The 18,226-nt window shown below is 40.6% G+C and overlaps 1 protein-coding gene across 1 annotated transcript in view; it reads left to right on the plus strand.

Moving 5' to 3' along the window:
- Positions 1 to 477: 477 nt before the first annotated feature.
- The window catches only part of LOC139731248 (twist-related protein 2-like), a 43,487-nt gene continuing 25,738 nt past the window's right edge, over positions 478 to 18,226 (plus strand). Inside the window, exon 1 of the mRNA XM_071642133.1 lies at positions 478 to 1,245. Coding sequence (XP_071498234.1) covers positions 615 to 1,229 — 615 coding nt within the window. The 5' untranslated portion in view covers positions 478 to 614 and the 3' untranslated portion in view covers positions 1,230 to 1,245. The remainder of the gene's footprint in view (positions 1,246 to 18,226) is intronic.

Here is an 18,226-nt window from a genome sequence, read left to right on the forward strand (position 1 = left end):
GAAGCATTGTCAAAATGATAAAGTATAGAGCAAAACCAAAAAAAAGTTGTGGCGTTGTTTTCAAAAACTTCAAAAACAATGGTTAGCAATAAGAGGGAGGGACAGCGGGCAGAAGAAGAGCGAATCCGATGGGATTGGTAGAAACAAGACTGGCATTCCGGTTCAGTGTGGCGTACAGGCCCCGCCCCCAAGTCCCGCTAGCTAGCACGCAGCGTGGTGACAGCATCACCTTGCCATACAGCACGCCCGACTTTTCCCCATGACACGCATCGCTCATAAGCACCACGTCGAGTTTGTAACTGCATGCGCGCGACACATCAGCCATCTAACAGGCAACCTGCTGATTTTCGTTACTCTATTTATTACTTACAGTGAATCCATTGACTGGGACTACGACGGTGCACCCTTATACAAGTCGACACCAGACCTCTACGGGACTCGCAACGACGGATCAGATCGTGCGCTACGGAAGTGGAGGTGGAGGAGTTACGGTTGGCAACGGCGTCTATGCCTACGACGATACCCGCTGGAAGACCGGCTACGGAACCGCGACAAATTTCGGTGGGGTTTACTGCAGCTTTGAGTACGACCCACGCGAGTACATCGGTGGGGACATGGTACACGCTCAGAAAATGAACCCCGAAAACTTAGCGCTGAATGGTGGAGGCGGCATGAAGTACATGAACGGACGCTGTGACGATGTCGGCGTGAAACGGGAGCCAGAAATGGACATGACAATGAGAGACCACTTTGATCTCGACGACGAGACGATGAAGCAGCATCGCTACGGCCGGAAACGACGATACCGCCGCTCGGAAGGCGAGGACGAGTCCCAACTCGGGGACAGCAGCGACGATGGTTCGTCAACGGGCAGCGGGAGCATGTCACACCATAAGATCAGGCGGAAGGGACCTCAGTCTTACGAAGAACTCCAAAACCAGCGCGTTCTCGCAAACGTGCGAGAGCGACAACGCACCCAATCCCTGAACGAGGCCTTCGCCAATCTGAGAAAGATAATCCCTACCTTACCATCAGACAAACTCAGCAAGATTCAAACGCTGAAACTGGCGTCGCGCTACATTGATTTTCTTTTCCAAGTGCTCAAGAGCGACGAGGAGGACCAGAAAATGGTCGGAAGTTGCACGTATATGGCACATGAAAGACTCAGTTATGCCTTCTCCGTCTGGCGAATGGAAGGCGCGTGGAATAGCATGGCAGCCCACCGATAAAACACGGCTTCTACAGGTAAGACTTCGAGCTCACCTTATGCCCTTGACCTTCTCGGAGAGAAAGTGTAATGATAATAAATGAAAAGGCATACTCATAATATTCCATCTCTCTCACTTGCTATATATGCGAAGAAAACATCTTACTACACGTGGAATGATGACGTTAATGCATGGAGTACGAGTTTTCTAAAGGTGTTATTATTCCAAAGAAGTTGTGAAAACCGCCATTAACACATATTAAAAACATAAGAAAAAAAAAACTTTCATTGTTTTAGGTAAGCATAACATTATAGTTTACTTTCTGCCAAACGTAATTTTATTAGGAAAGCTTGAATTCCTTCACTCCTGTGATATGGACTTTCCAAAGCTAAGCGATTATCCATGTGCATAATTTCTCATCATTGTCATGCATGAAAATAGGCTCTATATTATACTGAGGAATTTTCAATTACTCTTGTATTGTGTATATTAATATTTACGATACCAAAGTGAGACGCAGGTACACTGCTGATGATGGAAGTTTATTGTATTATTCCGTCTGGCTGTTGGAAAATGAATTCTGACCCTATCTTCAGCGAATTGACGAAATTTCGGTTGTTAAGAAAGTACTCTTTTATGGAAGGCAATTTCATTTTTCCTCATATTATACGTATTTTTTTTTAAAATAAGTATACGCTTTAATACACTCTGTGTAATTATTTCATAGACGGTGCCAATGGGGAGTGAAGTTTACTGGGAATACTTTTATCTTTACTCCCTACTAATGACTAATGTACATCTGCTTTTTCACCAAAAGTTTCAAAGTAACAACATATCCTATGCTACAAAAACGCGTATACACTGCAGCATGACAGTACTAAATATTTACTACGACTACTACTACTGCCATAACTACTATTTCTATCTGCTGCTACACAAATAATAGTGATGATGAAGATATAAACGATGATAATGGTAATCCACTGATACTATGTTATGATGTTGGTTTTAGGGCTTGGGAGTGACAGTGTCAATGTAATAACAGTAATGACTAAATGACAATGATAATGAAAGTTTGTCCGCTTTTGGATAATCATCATTCCTCTCGTCCGTATAGTTTACCAAGTGATTATTATCAATTATTATTTCTCTTGCGTTAGCACTCTTCTGTTTAGTATAGGGAAATATAAAAAAGAATGAATACAAACGTTTTTTTTTTCTAGTCTAATAACACTCAAAATAGCAGTACTTGTATAGTATTTAGTATCCTGCTTCAGCACAATTACACATACCTTCCTAGTTACAAACAATCCTAATTTTGTGTGCGGACCGCTGGGCCCGTGTCATGCATAGTCCCACATAATCGTCAACAAGGGGCCAATTTCGGATGTTGTGTTGAGCATAAATGCTTTGTGACGTCACTATTATAATCCCGGTCGCATAGGACCGAGTACGGACACCCATCCAAATCAACAATTACAGCTTCGGCAAATTTGGAGGGCGATAAATCAACTCGCAAGCCACATGGGATGCGTAATACAGCGCAGCTGCCGCCATTCGTTTCCAGCGCTTTTTCACAAAAACATACCGAGAATTGATTGTCGTGAAATATCCAACGTAATCCCCTTCTACATGGACCTCCGCAATAATGTTACCATACAGTCGTAAGTTGTGATCAGTGAGAACATGAAAGACTTATCAACTGAGAATTTTCAAATCTTGGTATTGTTCTTTAACCCCAAACTGCCTAACTGCTGCCTTTATAGTTTTTGCCCGAGCTATTATCACATTTTTTGTAATCCTTCGATGTGTTAATGAAATAAACAACCTACAAACCAATCGAAATTCAAAACAAACAAACGGGCAAACAAGACTTAGTGAACTACATGTTTGTTTGTTTGTTTGTTTGTTTTTAATCCGTAATGTTGGTCATGATACATGTATATATTTTGGAGAGAGACGCATTATAAGAATTTGAAACCGTTTCGTGCGGTAGAATTTGCTGTTGTGTAATAATAAACTGATTCAAGGTTATGTTTGCTCTTAATTGTTCGTTTTTGTTGTACCTTATCCTAAACCTGATGGGTCATAATAAACGGAAGTGATTCATTTATGATTACATCAGTAACCCAACCAGCCTTTGATAATTAGACATCAAAAGAACAGAACTCCTGAATTTGCCTTCGGAACTGTATGATATTTTAATCTTTGTGTCCACATTTAAATTGAGTTCAGTAGTAAAAGCTTCATGACAGAAGTACGTAGATGATGTCCAAATTTAAAATTTCATTAGTGATAATCTCCATGGAGATTGTTTTTCTTTAAATTCCACGAGTAAACAAATAGATTGTTTTGCTATGCCAGTATGACAAGATGTATGACAAGTTCATTCAGTAATCACCATCGGGATATCGTCAGTTGTTTGTTGTGGCGCTCTACATATTTCATGTTTTTCTGTTGTTGTTTTTCTTTTCTTTTTTTCCTAGTATCGCGCAGGCAATTAAGCAATGAAAAACTCATGTTGCCGAAACCTTGATTTTATCTAGTATTTTTTGGTCGTTCACATGTGATTCTGCTTAGCAACCGTCCTCTTTTGTCTGCGCGCCCAATTTTTCTCCACATGTTCCCCATTCTGGGCTCTGACACAGTTTCCTTCCTATTTTTGTCATAAGTACAGACGCTTTTTCTGTTGCCCATTTCTTGCTGGTTTTCCTTCGAGGAAATTGGCGACATGTCCACTCTGGACACTTGACTTCTTCTGCAGAACATGACCGACTTCTGAGGATGTGGTTTGGGATATTTTGATTCATGTATTGTGTCGCTTTTGTGTGATGAAACTTTACTGGCTGACCACCTTTCTTCACTGATTCGTGAAATCATTTTTGTTTTTCTCTTCATACAATGTAACCTCATATGCATTTGTCTTTCGAAGTTCTGTAAACATCATCGGAGCTTCAACTTTCAGGCATCTGGACCCAATTCTGCGTTTGTTTATGGTTTGAAAATGAACACGAACAGCAAGATCATAATACTACGTTAGGGAAAGGAAAATGCTCTACGCGCTGACACAGTATCGAATGATCACTCTAACGATCTACCGAAGTACTGAATAGAAACGAAGAGAAGCAGATAGGCCTAGATCTATCGTTCGGAGATTTGAACCATATCTTAGATAGTTCGCGTCAAATACTAAGTATAGTGATGTCCCAACAATGTTATCACGCTCTTAATACAAAGTTCCCTATCAAGACTTGACGAAAATGACATATCCCCCCCCCCCGGAGTTTGATACTGTTTATGGCGTGAAATAACTCAAAAATAAAAGAAAACATCTATAGCGAGTGATGGGGAGATACTTGTGCCATATAGCAGCGTTTGTTTGAGCCGTTGTGCCAACAGTCTTCCCCTCATATTACATTAATCACCAATGGCGTTAAAGTGTGCACATCTGATAGAGTCTGGTGTTATAAGTATTGTTATTCATCGATCTCCTTTCCCTTTTCGATATTATGCATTACATATCTCGGAACTTCTTGTTTTCCTTATTTTTTTTTATGCGTTGGTTTTTAGATGAGCATGCACACAATGTATTCCAGACACTTGCCATAGGAGACGTTGACGGAAATAGTCTCGATTTCATAGTAAACTATAATCACAAATGTCCCAAATTCTATGTAGACATTTTCGCTTCAGTAGGCAAAAAATATAACCGCCATTTTGCTTTTCCTGTGATAGCATGAATAAAGATAAATTTACTATTCAACTTTGTTGTGATCGAGATTGAATCATGGCTGGAATAGTCCAACGATTTTTTTTTCCTTTTCAAGGAACAAAATCCTAAGTGGTTATGAATGAAATTTGCACTTTTATTATTATTTTGAGGGTTTGTTTTCATTAATTTTTGTCGAAGAGGCTTTTAGTTAACATAGCTTTGAACCTGAATTTAGATCTAACCAGCCAAGGGCATCATCGATCGCCAAATAAAGTATTATGAGTGAGTGACTCCATATCTGACCTTGCCAGTCAAAACGCCCCCTCATTTGGTCTTTAGCGGAGCAACAAAAATCGAAGATTAAAACTCTCAGGCATATACACGTTCCAACACAAACGCGTTGACGATTAAAGCCATTCGTTTCACCTGCCTCTTGTATTTCATTTCGTTCTAAGCTGTGACAATTGGGTGGAATTCATCAGTCGTTTCTGCTGGAAGAAAAATATAGATAAAGAATAATGATATTCATTAGTTGTCGCTGCTGGAAAAAAGAAATAAAGAAAGAATAGAGATGTTGATAAAGAATTATACAGCCCGAATCTTGCCAGCTTGTTGATAATCATTGACGGTTAATAACACATCACTACTATATGATGTAAAACATTGCCAGTCCTTCCTTCTAGCATGATGGTTGTGCATGCCGATATAATATATGATGTTGGGAACGTTAAGGTATCATTTTAATCTCATCGAAATTCCCGAAGCAATGTTATCTCGTCTGGATGTTGCTGTCTTGATTACGGTGCAAATTTTCCCTCTTCGTAAACCTTACATTGGGAGCAGTGATTGAAAAATGTCCAAGTTATCATATTTGATGCATATGTGTAGGTCGGTTGTATCACAAAACTTCCTACCATTTAAACAAATCGCAATAAAGCCTAAAATATATCACAATTTTTCTCAATAAACCATAACTGTAGACGGGTTATTCTAGAAACAAATTTATTATAGGCCTAACTATTGTTCACATTTGGTATATTTAACAATACTTGACACTGGTTATACAGATTAACATTTTTTAAGATTGGTTGTTTTTATCCCTTGCTCACATTTTAGAACTATTCTGAAGCACTTAAAGCTGGGTTTTTGTTTCATCTGCAAATTATAATGCCTTTAAAACACCAAATATCTGCTCTCTTAAACAGTACAGCCACTTGTCCAATTAAACCTATATAGTTGTTTAAACATATCTCAAACTATCATAGTTATTGCCGTATTGTCTCCCAAATTAGAATATTCACCGTACAATCCTCCCTGTGATGAAATAGTGGGTTGGTATACGAGTAGGAGAATCGGTGAGTGCATCCCTTGGTCCACGTCAACTCTATGTATGTCTGTTTCACAGCATGGTTTCACGTGTCGTGTATACCTGAGCATTGCAATGTGTTTTTATCGTATTTATATCGCGAAAAGTTTAATCATCCTATGATGACGTCAAATGCCAGCATCTTTTTTTTTAACCCGTTCTTTCCATATTTAATGCATCAACAGGACCTGGTATCTTCGTAGAACCGCTATACTGGTAGAAGATTAATTACACATTAACGTCTCTCAATATAAACGTAATTTGTGTGTTTTGCTTCGCTTCCTTCATTTCGTCAGTCATTGTCAACCATATTCCAATTCACACACAGTGTGAAATGAAACAAACAAACAAACAAACAAACTAAACAAAAAGAACGAAAGGTTTATCCTATCGTCGTCAACCCCTGCATGATGCCAGCAGATTGTCGTCACACATCAACTCAGTTTTCATGCCGTTGATAGAATATCAAAAGATGAAGAATACGGCTATAATACCACGTAGTTCTGTTGAATCTATGAAGAGTTAGGGGTAAATGTTTAAAGAAACAGTGGAACGAAGTGAACGACCGCAAGAATCTGAAAGGAAACCTAATATCAAACATAAAAAAGAGAGAAAGACGTCACAAACAACTTGATAACAAGACAAGGTGCTGCTAACAATGTGTTTCTCATTTTAGAGGAAGGTTACTTGGCGATGAATTCCAGTCCAGTTATAAGCTTTTAGGCTGATAAAAAAGAGTAAAATCTTATGAGTCAACAGTGAAAACTTGGTCAAAATCGGATGAAAATCAGGGAAGTTATGGAACTGTGAAGTTTCGCTAATAATTTCTGCAGAACAGATCTCGTACACTTGATATGAATACTAACCCGTATGCAAATGAGTGAGCTGATGCTATCATACCTCACAATTCTCCACTGATTGCTTACAAAAGGAAAACAATGACGGAAATTGAATGTTGTATTTTTAATGGAAGTGTATAATACAATATTATCGCCGCGATTACTGATTAAATAACTTCAGAACAGGGAGGTGAGACGTCTTACCTCCCTGTTCAGAATAATGACCAGTTAGATATATCATGATTTGAGACTTGGGCATAATTGCGTTTCAATGAAAAACTGGAAATCTTCTAATTTTATGTACAAATTACATGACAAGTTGTGATGGGATGACATAATCTCTTCACTGTTTGTAATTCATATTCATGGCTCGACACTAACTTTTCTGTTTGGTGGCCCGATGGGGCCACCAAAGTCCTGAATTTCGTATTTTTGGTGGCCCGAGAGAAAAATTTGGTGTCCCGAAAAAAACCAATAAAAAACATTAAAAGACCTTTTTTTTAATGAGTCAAATATTTAAGATTTATGATAGTAAGAATTAGAAGTTGGACATATCTACTCATAAATAAACTTCAACAAACTTGCAACACTCACTCTCAGGCATTCAATCAGTCCTTTTCATCCATCCTTTGAACAAATTTAACTGCTAATTTCCGGCGCAAAAAGTTACGAATTTATTCACATACTTTTCAAAAAATTTTGGTGGCCCCAGGCGGGCCACCAAATTTGCCCTTTTTTGAAATTTGGTGGCCCGACTTTCATTTTTGGTGGCCCCGGGCCACCGGGCCACCGTTAGTGTCGAGCCCTGTCATATTGACTGTTCAAGAACTGATTCATCAAATATTATCGAAACTTCAAAATGTCATAACTTTCTTATAATATTTCATCCGATTTTTATCAAATTCTAATCGTTGCGCTAGGAAATTTTTTACTCCTTCTTCTGAGACTAACAATCAAGTGCGCTGGTAAACTTGACAGCGGCGGAGATAGACTGAATGTGGCTAAAAACAGAGACGGTCAGATGAACAGGCAAATGCTGTGTAACTACAATGAAAGAAAACACATATAGTAGTGGGATATACTGTTCGTAATGTGTATTCATCGTAATGATAAAATAATGACACTATTTTGATGTTAGAGATGAAATGATAGTGAAACACAATCATAATCACCATCATCATCATCACCATCATTATAAAGTCTTCTTTATCCAGGGTAGTCCCTTCAGTGCCACTGCTCTACCAGAGGGCCCTGCCATTATTATTACCCCATAGTTGCCAGGTACCCATTTATACACCTGGGTCGAGAGGGACGTGGTGGGTAAAACGTCTTGTCCAAGGACGTAAGCACTGAGCAGGAATGGAACTCGGGTCCTCCGATTGGGAGTCTCGAGTCTCTGGTCTTATCCACGAAGCCACAGCGCCCCAATCATCATTGCTTTCGTCATCAGCATGACTACTTCACAAATATTTTCATTTCCTTCTCTGTTTTTTTTTTCTTCTGTTACCCATGTCTATCAGTACTTCTCGGTGATGATAATGAATTCGGATCCTGCCACAATCCATCATGGCGTCACAGTTTAACGGCGAGATCACGATGATCTCTTCAAATCAGGATCCAGCATGTCGGTGTGAAAGTGAGGTGCGTTTAGTGCCCATGTGTAGCATCAGCATATCAGCATGCTTGGAGAAAAACTGGGCCAAGAGCAGGCTCGTCGCCTTTAAGTGCAAATTCGATTGAAACAATCCTAGCTGAGTGATAATCACACCGGCCTCCTGTCACAAACTCAAGCACTCATCCTCTTGAAAACGAAACGAGTCATTACGGTTCGTAGCGTAAAAGTCCTCTCCTCTTTTCTAGGCTCGACTACCCCCCTCCCCCATCCCCCCGTATATTCGCATCCCTTGGCCCCCTAAACTCATTCACAATCCAAACTTTCAGGTGGTTAAGCGATTCGATAAAGACCCCGCCAAATCCAATCAGCGCTCATTTGTAGCCCAAATAAATGTGAACAAGAGAGAACGAGCGAGGAGGGCGTGAAGTACATTCGCAGGCAGCACTGGCAGAAAAAGCAACATGTTGTCGAATTACGTGTTCCATCGCTCAATCTTGGCCGCAGTGTTGACAGCACAGGGCTTGACAAGTGTCGATGGGGCTCTGTCTGCTGCCGCCATATTGCCATACGAGACAGAGGGAAAAATACAAATGGACAGCCCGCTGAAGTTCCCCGGTATCGACAACCAATTACACCGAACTGAATTTGGCATTGTCGAGGTGTCCTGGTATCGAGGTGTACATCGAGCTGATACTCGGTAATTTATCACGTGTTTACATATGAAAAGTGTGTGGGCAGATGTGGATCACCCCTACTCTACATGACGTCAGCGACTTTTACTGTTGAAAACCTTAAAATGCCTTTCACATCTGAGGTACGGAAATCTGTGTAGAAAAATCCACAGAGCTGGATATGTAGCCATGCGAAATTGCCTTTATTTTCAGACGTAGATGATCATGCTTTTTCTAGATATACATGTATAAATTTTGACGAACGTAATGGCATAGAATGTTGTACCTATTTTCCTGTTATTTGTTGGTCAAAGCTCTGTCTGATCTTTTCAAGTGTATACTTACGAGTGTACAAGCATGATATCGATGTACAATAGATGTCGATTACAGTACGTTAAACTTTCGCAAAGCGCTTTATTTCAATTGAGTTTTCGCGCAGCAGATATATCGAGGGAGAAACACAGTTGGAAAGCCATTGAAATCCTGTATTATTGGGTTTTCCTCTCTGAAGTAAAAATGTCGAAGTGCTCAATAGCAGAAATCTTTGTTGAGACCTGTAGTGTAGGTGATTGAGAGATCTATATGATTATAATTTTCTTAATCTGTGTTGAACTGACGAACAAGCTGGAGGTAAGAATACGGTCGTTATTTGGTCTAAATGTAAAGAGTAAGCCTTCAAGCCAGGCACCGTTTTGCGAGCCACGCATGCAAATGCTTTTCTAAGAGTCTGTCTCGCTGTACCTCGTAATATAAGCAAAACAATACAAAAAAGTGAAATACGTTCGTTGTTTTCACGTGGTGTATTTCCGATTAGTTGAATATTGTGCTATTCCCTCTCTCTCTCTCTGTGTCTCGGTCATTGCGCATTCCCTCTCTTAAAATCAAAAGTCCACGAAGGTCAAAACGAGTGTCATGCCTTACACAGGCCTGTGATGTATTGTACTTTTTTATTCTAATCAGATTCGTTCATGTGTATACAAGGATTTCCTGCATTATCAAAGTGTAAAACTGTCACACTCTACCGGTCCTACAGGGAATGTCCCGTCCACATGTTTTTCTTGTCTTGCGTTGACTAAAACTTGTTTTATGTGTGTCATCACCAAAGAAACTCCCGAGCATCCTAATTACCTAGTGCTGATCTGACGATCGTCCCTTTAAAATGGAGCGTAGCATTGGACTTGATGTTGAGTCGATGCGACTGTGTTTGGTGCCATCATAACGTCTGAGTCCGCTGCCTTCTCGTGGGAATCCCTCCTCAATCTAGCCTGCCCATTCCGCCATCTGTTCTCCGAGCTCACAGCGCAGAGAAGTCGCGAGAGAAAGACAAACGGGAGGCAGACACTGAGGACAACACGTATCTACACTCAACTATTCGTCAGGATAGCCCCGCAAATTACTTTCACTGTTACGCTAAGAAGGGAGAAACAATGCCTGGAGGGGGGGGGGGGGGGGACAGAGAGAGGGGGAACATGTATAAAAAAGTAGAATATTTCGTACCTTTTCTTTAAAAGTTCCATGCGTCAACACTTACTTCACCAAATCTGCTTAGTCCCAGACATACAAAATGGTGTTTGCCCTCTGGAAACGTTATGGCTGCTCGTCATCATCAAAATGTGGATCGGAAATATTATAATAGTTCTCTCGTTGTAGATTCTATCTATCCAGACAATTTAGCTGTTATTAAATTGATTAACATAGGAATACAAAATATTTTATATGACATTGCTCCAGTAATAAATAATATCATCTTATCTGTGAAGTTTGAAACATTCTTTAAATAGTTACATTTAACGAATGTAAGTGATTAAAGTTATTATATTAATGTGTTATTAAACGATGATCCGTCATTATAGCGTTCAACTTGTAAGGACTGCTTCCAAAGTGGAAAGGGCAAGTTCACTTAAAAAAAAAAGTTTAAAAAAAGTTGGTGAATTGTGTGCCTTTTGCGGTTGCCGTGCAACTCGCGAGCTATCCTGTTTGCTATGTAACAGCGTTGCAACCTGAAATGGAGACTAAGGTCATCTTTTCATCTTTAAGAAAAATTATATTGATATTTAGTAAAGTAAACTAATAACTAAGGGCCCGCATGCATGTCTGTTAGACCTGTCTATGTGCTAGTTCATTGATGATGATGATGATGATGATAATGATAATGATAATAAAATGGTGGTGATGACGATAATAATGATGATGATAATGATAACAGAAATATTGATGATAATATATCTTATCTTCCCATCTTAAGGATAACTTCTTTAGTACTGACGCTGAACTCCGAGAGAATCCACCCACTGATATAATCTTGCAAAATGCCATCCCTATCTTTGTTCTAGGCTTTTTGACAGTCGCTTTGACATTGGAGTGTTTAGTTCAATCCGAAAACATCGAGTTGTGAGAAATGATAATGATGATGATAGTAACACACGATATCACGCGGCATTTTCCTTTTCAAATATTGTTATGAAGATGAGCCCCCTCCTAATTATTTATCAAAGGGACATGTTCTGGTTGTTTATCGCCTAAGGCTAAGGTTTAGGATCTGTTTACGATAGCGTGTATATGACTGCATATACAAAGACCCATTTGCAAGCTTGTGTATGTGTGAGTGTGTGTTTACGTGGGAGGGGGGTTACTTATCATTCTCTTAAAGATGGAACTAGCAAATACTTATGGGTACTGGCGAAATCATTGCTGTTGTCATCGTCGTTATTGCTACTGCTTTAATTTCCCCACGAAGAGCGAATAAAAATATTCAGCATTGAAAGAAACCCACGTGTCAAACATGTTAATAAAGAGAACGATACCAGGATGGAAACAAGCCAATTTTTGCTGGGCAGGAAGGTATGAGGAGCGTTAGTAAACGAAGAAGGTCAGCGAAATAACTACCAACAGCTGACACTGTGATGCCTTGCTGGAAGTTGTTTCGGACTGGTATGCGAGTCTGTTCTTCAGTCCCTTACAAGCTTTACACGCAAGCATGGAGTACCACATCCACCCTCTGCTTTTAAATCCTGGAGCACGAGTCTAATCAGGGTGAGAGTTTGAATAAACTTGTGACTCCAGTCTATGACGTCACAATCAGAGATGATACCAACTCATCTCGTTCTTTGGGTTCGATGTCACAAATTAGGGCATTGCGGTTTGTTCCACCATGAGCTGGATTTACAGCGGAGCAAATAGACGAACTGAACTGGCAGAAAGCATCCTCTGGTGAGTTTTGGTTAGGTTTTATCACGTCAAACGTTCTTCGTTTGTCATGCCCCTGCGAGTCGGGCCATGGGGCGCGGCGGGGTCAGGAGTGAGTGGCGGAAGGCGGGCCGTCATCGCTAGACATAATCTCGGCTCGAATTCTCCCGCTCTCTCTAATGCGGGGAGGACGGCGGATAGGGGAGCGTAGATGGAGGAGGGAGCTGCATTGATTGAGGGAGAAGATGAGGAGAGATCCCTGGTCTTGGTGGTGGAGCTTGTATTCGGTGAAATGCTCTACCCTGGAGCTGGGTCCTGGGAATTACCCACAGCGATCGGGGGTCGTAAAAATAGGAAGTTGTCCCAGTTTCCCATAACAATTTGTGACAAAATTGATAGCTATCAATTCTTGGAGCTGGGTAGGCCGGCATTGACGGCATGGTCGTTGGCCCATTTTTTCTTTCTTATTTTTTTCTCAAACCCTGTATTCCCTGGCGCTATGATCCAAGGGGTAATTTTCGTGAAATCTCGACTAAAATCGTAAATCTGACATCAAAGACGGCAGGATTACCGCGGGAATAGTCCCTACAAAGCTGGACGTGTTACCCGAGAGCTTCGCTTGTCGTGTTACAGTTCCTCCACTCTGACTGTCAAATTTGCTTCGGTCTCGGATCCTTTAGCTTGGATGCAGTTATTGTTTCAACGCATTCGTGCCCGGGGCATCCCGATATATCGCGTAATGTTTGCTCAAGATTTATCATCGGGGACAAGACCGGGGAAAGCATTAATTTTCGAGCCGGAGTTTTTTAGAGGCCAAATATTTCTCAAGCTTTGATTTCACTACACCTGCTGCCTCTCCGACAGAAATTATTTTCACGGGCTTCTCGCTTGATTGATGCGCGTCCAGTGTAAGCTTAAGTAGTTATACAATTACCCTCCCTGGCATTCCTTACAATACTGCGTCGGCAATAATAATCAACGATGTCTGGGATCGAAAATGTTCACCTGTTTTAATACTGTATCTTTACTGCGATTTACTTGTAATGCAGCTTTGAAGTAATGGTATATCGTGTATGATGCCTCACACAATTAGGACATGTCATTGTAACTTTAGAAAAGTGATTTCGAAGACTATAATTGACAGAGAATTTCCCATATAGGCCTATGTTACTGAGATCAAGTAGTTAGAGTTTATCGATGAAACCTTGAAACAGAAAAGGAATTTGGTCGTTTTGACTCCCTCTAGACTATAAGCAAGAAGGAACTTCTGTCATGATCAACCCAAAAACAGTTGATTTGATATTTTGGTTCGCACCAACACAACATCGACAGCAGGATTTTTAGCTGATCGTGACAAAGTCAGCATATCTATTTCTATTTTTTCATATATACCGCTACATCTTCATATAACTATATGAGTCAACATTGCGAGATATTTAACTAGGAGTGCAGGGCATAGATGAGCAAAAAAAAGTTTTGCAAAACTGAGTTGTGCCATGGTTGTATGGGACAATATTATTCGAGACTTCAGCTGAAAAGTCTGTAAAACATACACTTCCAAATTGGCCAAGAACACTCCTGAAACGCACGAGAATAGCGATACCGCCATGCTTTTTGACAATCAAATGACCTTTGAACCCGGAATGTTGAAGTGACTGGAGTGATAAACGGCGCGTTGACCTGTCGTGATTTCTGGAGGCGGTAATGTCATAATTAAAGGTATCCCATAATCCCACGGGACCCATTAGAGCGGAGACCCAATTTAGCCGCCATGCTAACCAGGTTACGAGTATGTGTGAGCGAGGTGGTGATTAATTTCACGGCTTACCCGCGGGGTTTAAAGGGGGAAAACGACATCGTAAGCAAGGCATGTCGAACTTGTGTAGTAGTATAGTAGTAGTAGTAGTAGTAGAAGTAGTAGTCGCTGTAGTAGTGGTAGTTGTTGTCGTTGTTCTTAATTCCGTGGATGCTCTTGTTGCTGCTTCTCTTGTTGAAATTCACATAAAATTCTTGAACATGGCTTTAAAGGTAAAGTGCATTAGTTTTTATTGTTGTTATGATTGTACGGGATATTATTGATAGGAATTTACAAAAATAGATTTAGTGAGAGTTTGATATGTCATTTTGAATACCATATTCACATTTAAGAGAATCATTTGGTGCTTAGTCGGTCAGACGTGTACTCCTCTGAGAAGCTGTTGGAAGAATTTTGGTATCATTTTCAATTCAAATTCAATTCAAACTTTATTTCATTTTTCGACAAAACATATGTTTCACTTCTTTTGGTAACAGAGAATGAGGTAAATAGAACATAGAGAAGTGAAAAGACTGTACAACACTTGAGGACCTATTACAGTAGTCATACATAGTATAGTACAAAAGAAACAGAAGTGATCAAAGTGAAGTACATGTATACCGTTGCTTAAAGTGCGAAAAATGGAGGGACCCGCTAAAAAGACAGAGCTTGTAGTGTGTGGGCCCCTCTGAAAAAGAACATCGATGGAAAGATAAATTGAATCATCTTAGATACAAAAAATAACAAAGTGGAAGAAGTCTGGAAGCCCACTGAAAATTAGATTACCAGATATACACTTTCATAGATGTGAACAAACATGAAACAGGACTAGACAACAAGATAACTACTGAAGAAAAGGTTGTACAGGACAAAACGGGATGGACAAGACTAACAAACTGAAGACAAAATAGCAGACAAGAATGCACAACAGAAACAGAAACAGAACAACAGAAACAGAAACAGCGATCTTCGGCAGAAGCATGCCAAGAGAAACAAAAGATAGTTGTGGGGAAAAAGTGATATTTTGACGCCTGAAGAAAAGACAAGGAAATAGAAAATAGAGGGACGTATGAACAGGAGTAACATACGATGACTTAAAAGACATTGAGAAACGTATTCGACTTTAGTATGTAGTAAACATCGTGTAACGTAAAATTTTAATTCTGGCATCAGAAATCTGTTGGAATGGCTACCGTCAACAGCTAGAGAGCATTACTAAATGGAATCACTGTTACCGTGTATTCATTCTTTGCCCTGCAGTCCTGTCAGGGAGGTGGGAACTGGAAGCACACACTTCCGAATTACGGTGCATGTATTCATTGCATGACTGTCGTTCCCGAATTCTCCTCCTCCGCATGCTCCGTTCCACTTCGTTTCCACTTCTTGAGGGGCACACCTCTTGTGGGTCTGAACCAGGGAGGTGGATCTCTATCCCATCTCCCTTTTTGAACCTCACTTGACGTACCTTCAGTTTATAGTATGACTCCAATGTAGTGTGCACATTCAGCCAGTCTGACCAAAGTGTGGTTACCTGTCGTAGTCCGACTCTCTTTGGATTGTAGGACCTACATGTAATTTTTAGTTAGTCAGACCCTGTAGCTCTTAGCTCCATGGTCAGACTCAATGTAATTTACCTCGGGCAGGGGTTGTGAGACACCTCACTGCCTTGGGTTTACTAGCTTACCCTTTTGTAGTGTATCTTCGGTGGTCTGACCATGGAGCTAGAGCACATCTCATTCTGGCTCCATAGTCCAGTGGCACCTCTCCTGGTCTGACCATCCGTGCAGTGTGTACCATCAGCTAATAGTGATCCCCAGGGCCAGGGGTGTGGACACCTCCTTGCCAGGACAGTGTGAGGCGTACCTGTTCACGGAGCTAAAACACTAACCCCATGGTCTGTCATTCAACAATAGTGTTGGCTGTCACTTTCCTACTTGGCATGAAAGGTGTCTCCGTCAAGGCGTATGCACACTAGTAGGCAGCCGGTCCAGGTTTCACCCTTGTGGAAGTCGCGAAAATCATGTAGGCATTTTGTTGCGTCATCATTGTTGTTTAGTTATTAGGGCTGGTGACGATCGTGGTGGTAAAGTTGGTTGTAAAATCGAATTTCTCAAAGACTGACCACTAGACAAATGACTATATTCGACAACTATACATGCAAATAAAATGTGATGCATGACATCCAGCGACAGCAAGGAATCACAGGAGTAGGGTCGGTTTTTTTTTTCCTAAGGTGTGAACCCCCCCCCCCTCTTTTTTTCCCCTCTCTCTCTACCATCACTGTTTCACAAACTGATATTGGATGTTTCCAGAGATGACTGGGGTCAAGTGATAGTCATTGGAAAAGGCTCGAGACTGCCTCAAAGTGCATAAAAACCAAGGCTCTCATAAGCCTATCCTACTTACCAAGGGTGAATGGTATCTTGCCCTCTCCTTTTCCAAGGGTCGACAGTGGTACATTGTATTCCTAAACTACTGTTTGGGCTTCTCCCCAAGTAGACAGTGACATTAATCTTTAATATTTGACAACTCGTATTCCAATCATGTCAGATGTGTTCATTTGATGAGATCAAGCCGTGTAATTTTGTTCTAACATTGGCGTATGGTATCTCGATAGTAGGAGCAGTCAGTGTACTTCGTGGGTTAACCCTTGACTATCACGGTAAAGTCTAAATATTGCAGCGAACGATCTTCATTTCATTGATATCAGTAAATAGTTGCACTGTTAACTGTCCGTGTTCACAGCATTTAAACGTAAGTCTTCGAATATTGCGCCGTGTTTAGTTTTTTCAGGGTTTGTTTGTTTGTTGCTATGTTGTTACAGGAGATGTTACCAGCAGGGTTACTGTCAAGCGCCTCTGGATGCTAAGAATAGCAAGGTGTATTTACATTTAAATGCGGCAGTGCCTGATAGGGAATAATGCGCTATGTCATAGCCATTATGATTTGTTTGAATCAGCTTCATAACACTTTCCATGATAATTTCTAATGATTACTGGAGATTATCGAAAAAAAATCACAATCAAGCAAAAACATAAGAAAAAAAAAAACATTTCGAGTTCCTGCTAGGAAAGTCATTGGACTTTGTTGGGCGCACAGCCTTTAAGGATGTGCCATATCTATTCAACTGCGCATAATGAATGGACATCACGGTCAAGGCTGATTAGAGAGAAAGAGAGAGAAAGAGGTAAGCTGGTCTTCGATGTGTTCAAGATGAAGCCCGCCGTTAAACAATTGCTTCCGTGAGACTGAAATTTACGAGGTGGTTTTTGTGACCAGTTTTGCAGAAAACATTAATCATACGCCGTGCGAGCTTTCTTCAGGAATAAACACCCACCACCAGTCATGCCAGTTTAGGCCTACACCGCGATTGGAAAATGAGGGATTACAGTTTGGCGCCATGGGAGACAGATTGTCAATGGAGAACTTGAAGGGCGGGTGCCTTTACCGTGTGCTCTGTCCAAGATTGCTTGTAGCCCCATGGTCCAAGTCAGATTAGCCAGGAATCCACAGTTTAGGGTTGTCATTTCAATTGCCTAGATTTTCACGCCTGGTTTACTGGTGCGAAGAGAAAAAAAAAATGATTATGCATTTGCAGCCTTAATTCCCCCTGTCCACAAATATCAACCAGCAAGTTTATCAAACTTCCCTTAGGGGTGACAATTGATTCGTTTTGTTTTGTTTTGTCTCAAAAACCCAAACTCGCAAAGTAAAGGTGGCATTCAACTGGATTGGTATTATAGCTTTGTCATCTCGTAGGTTTAGTTTTCTACAAAAATAATGATCTGAGCGGAAGACGCGAATTCAAACCAATAACAAACATGTTTGCGTAAA

Source organism: Diadema antillarum, unplaced genomic scaffold (genome assembly GCF_040938485.1).
Source record: "Diadema antillarum isolate AM-2024a unplaced genomic scaffold, OU_Dant_1.0 seq00000367_RagTag, whole genome shotgun sequence".
In the NCBI taxonomy this organism is placed as follows: Eukaryota; Metazoa; Echinodermata; class Echinoidea; order Diadematoida; family Diadematidae; genus Diadema; species Diadema antillarum.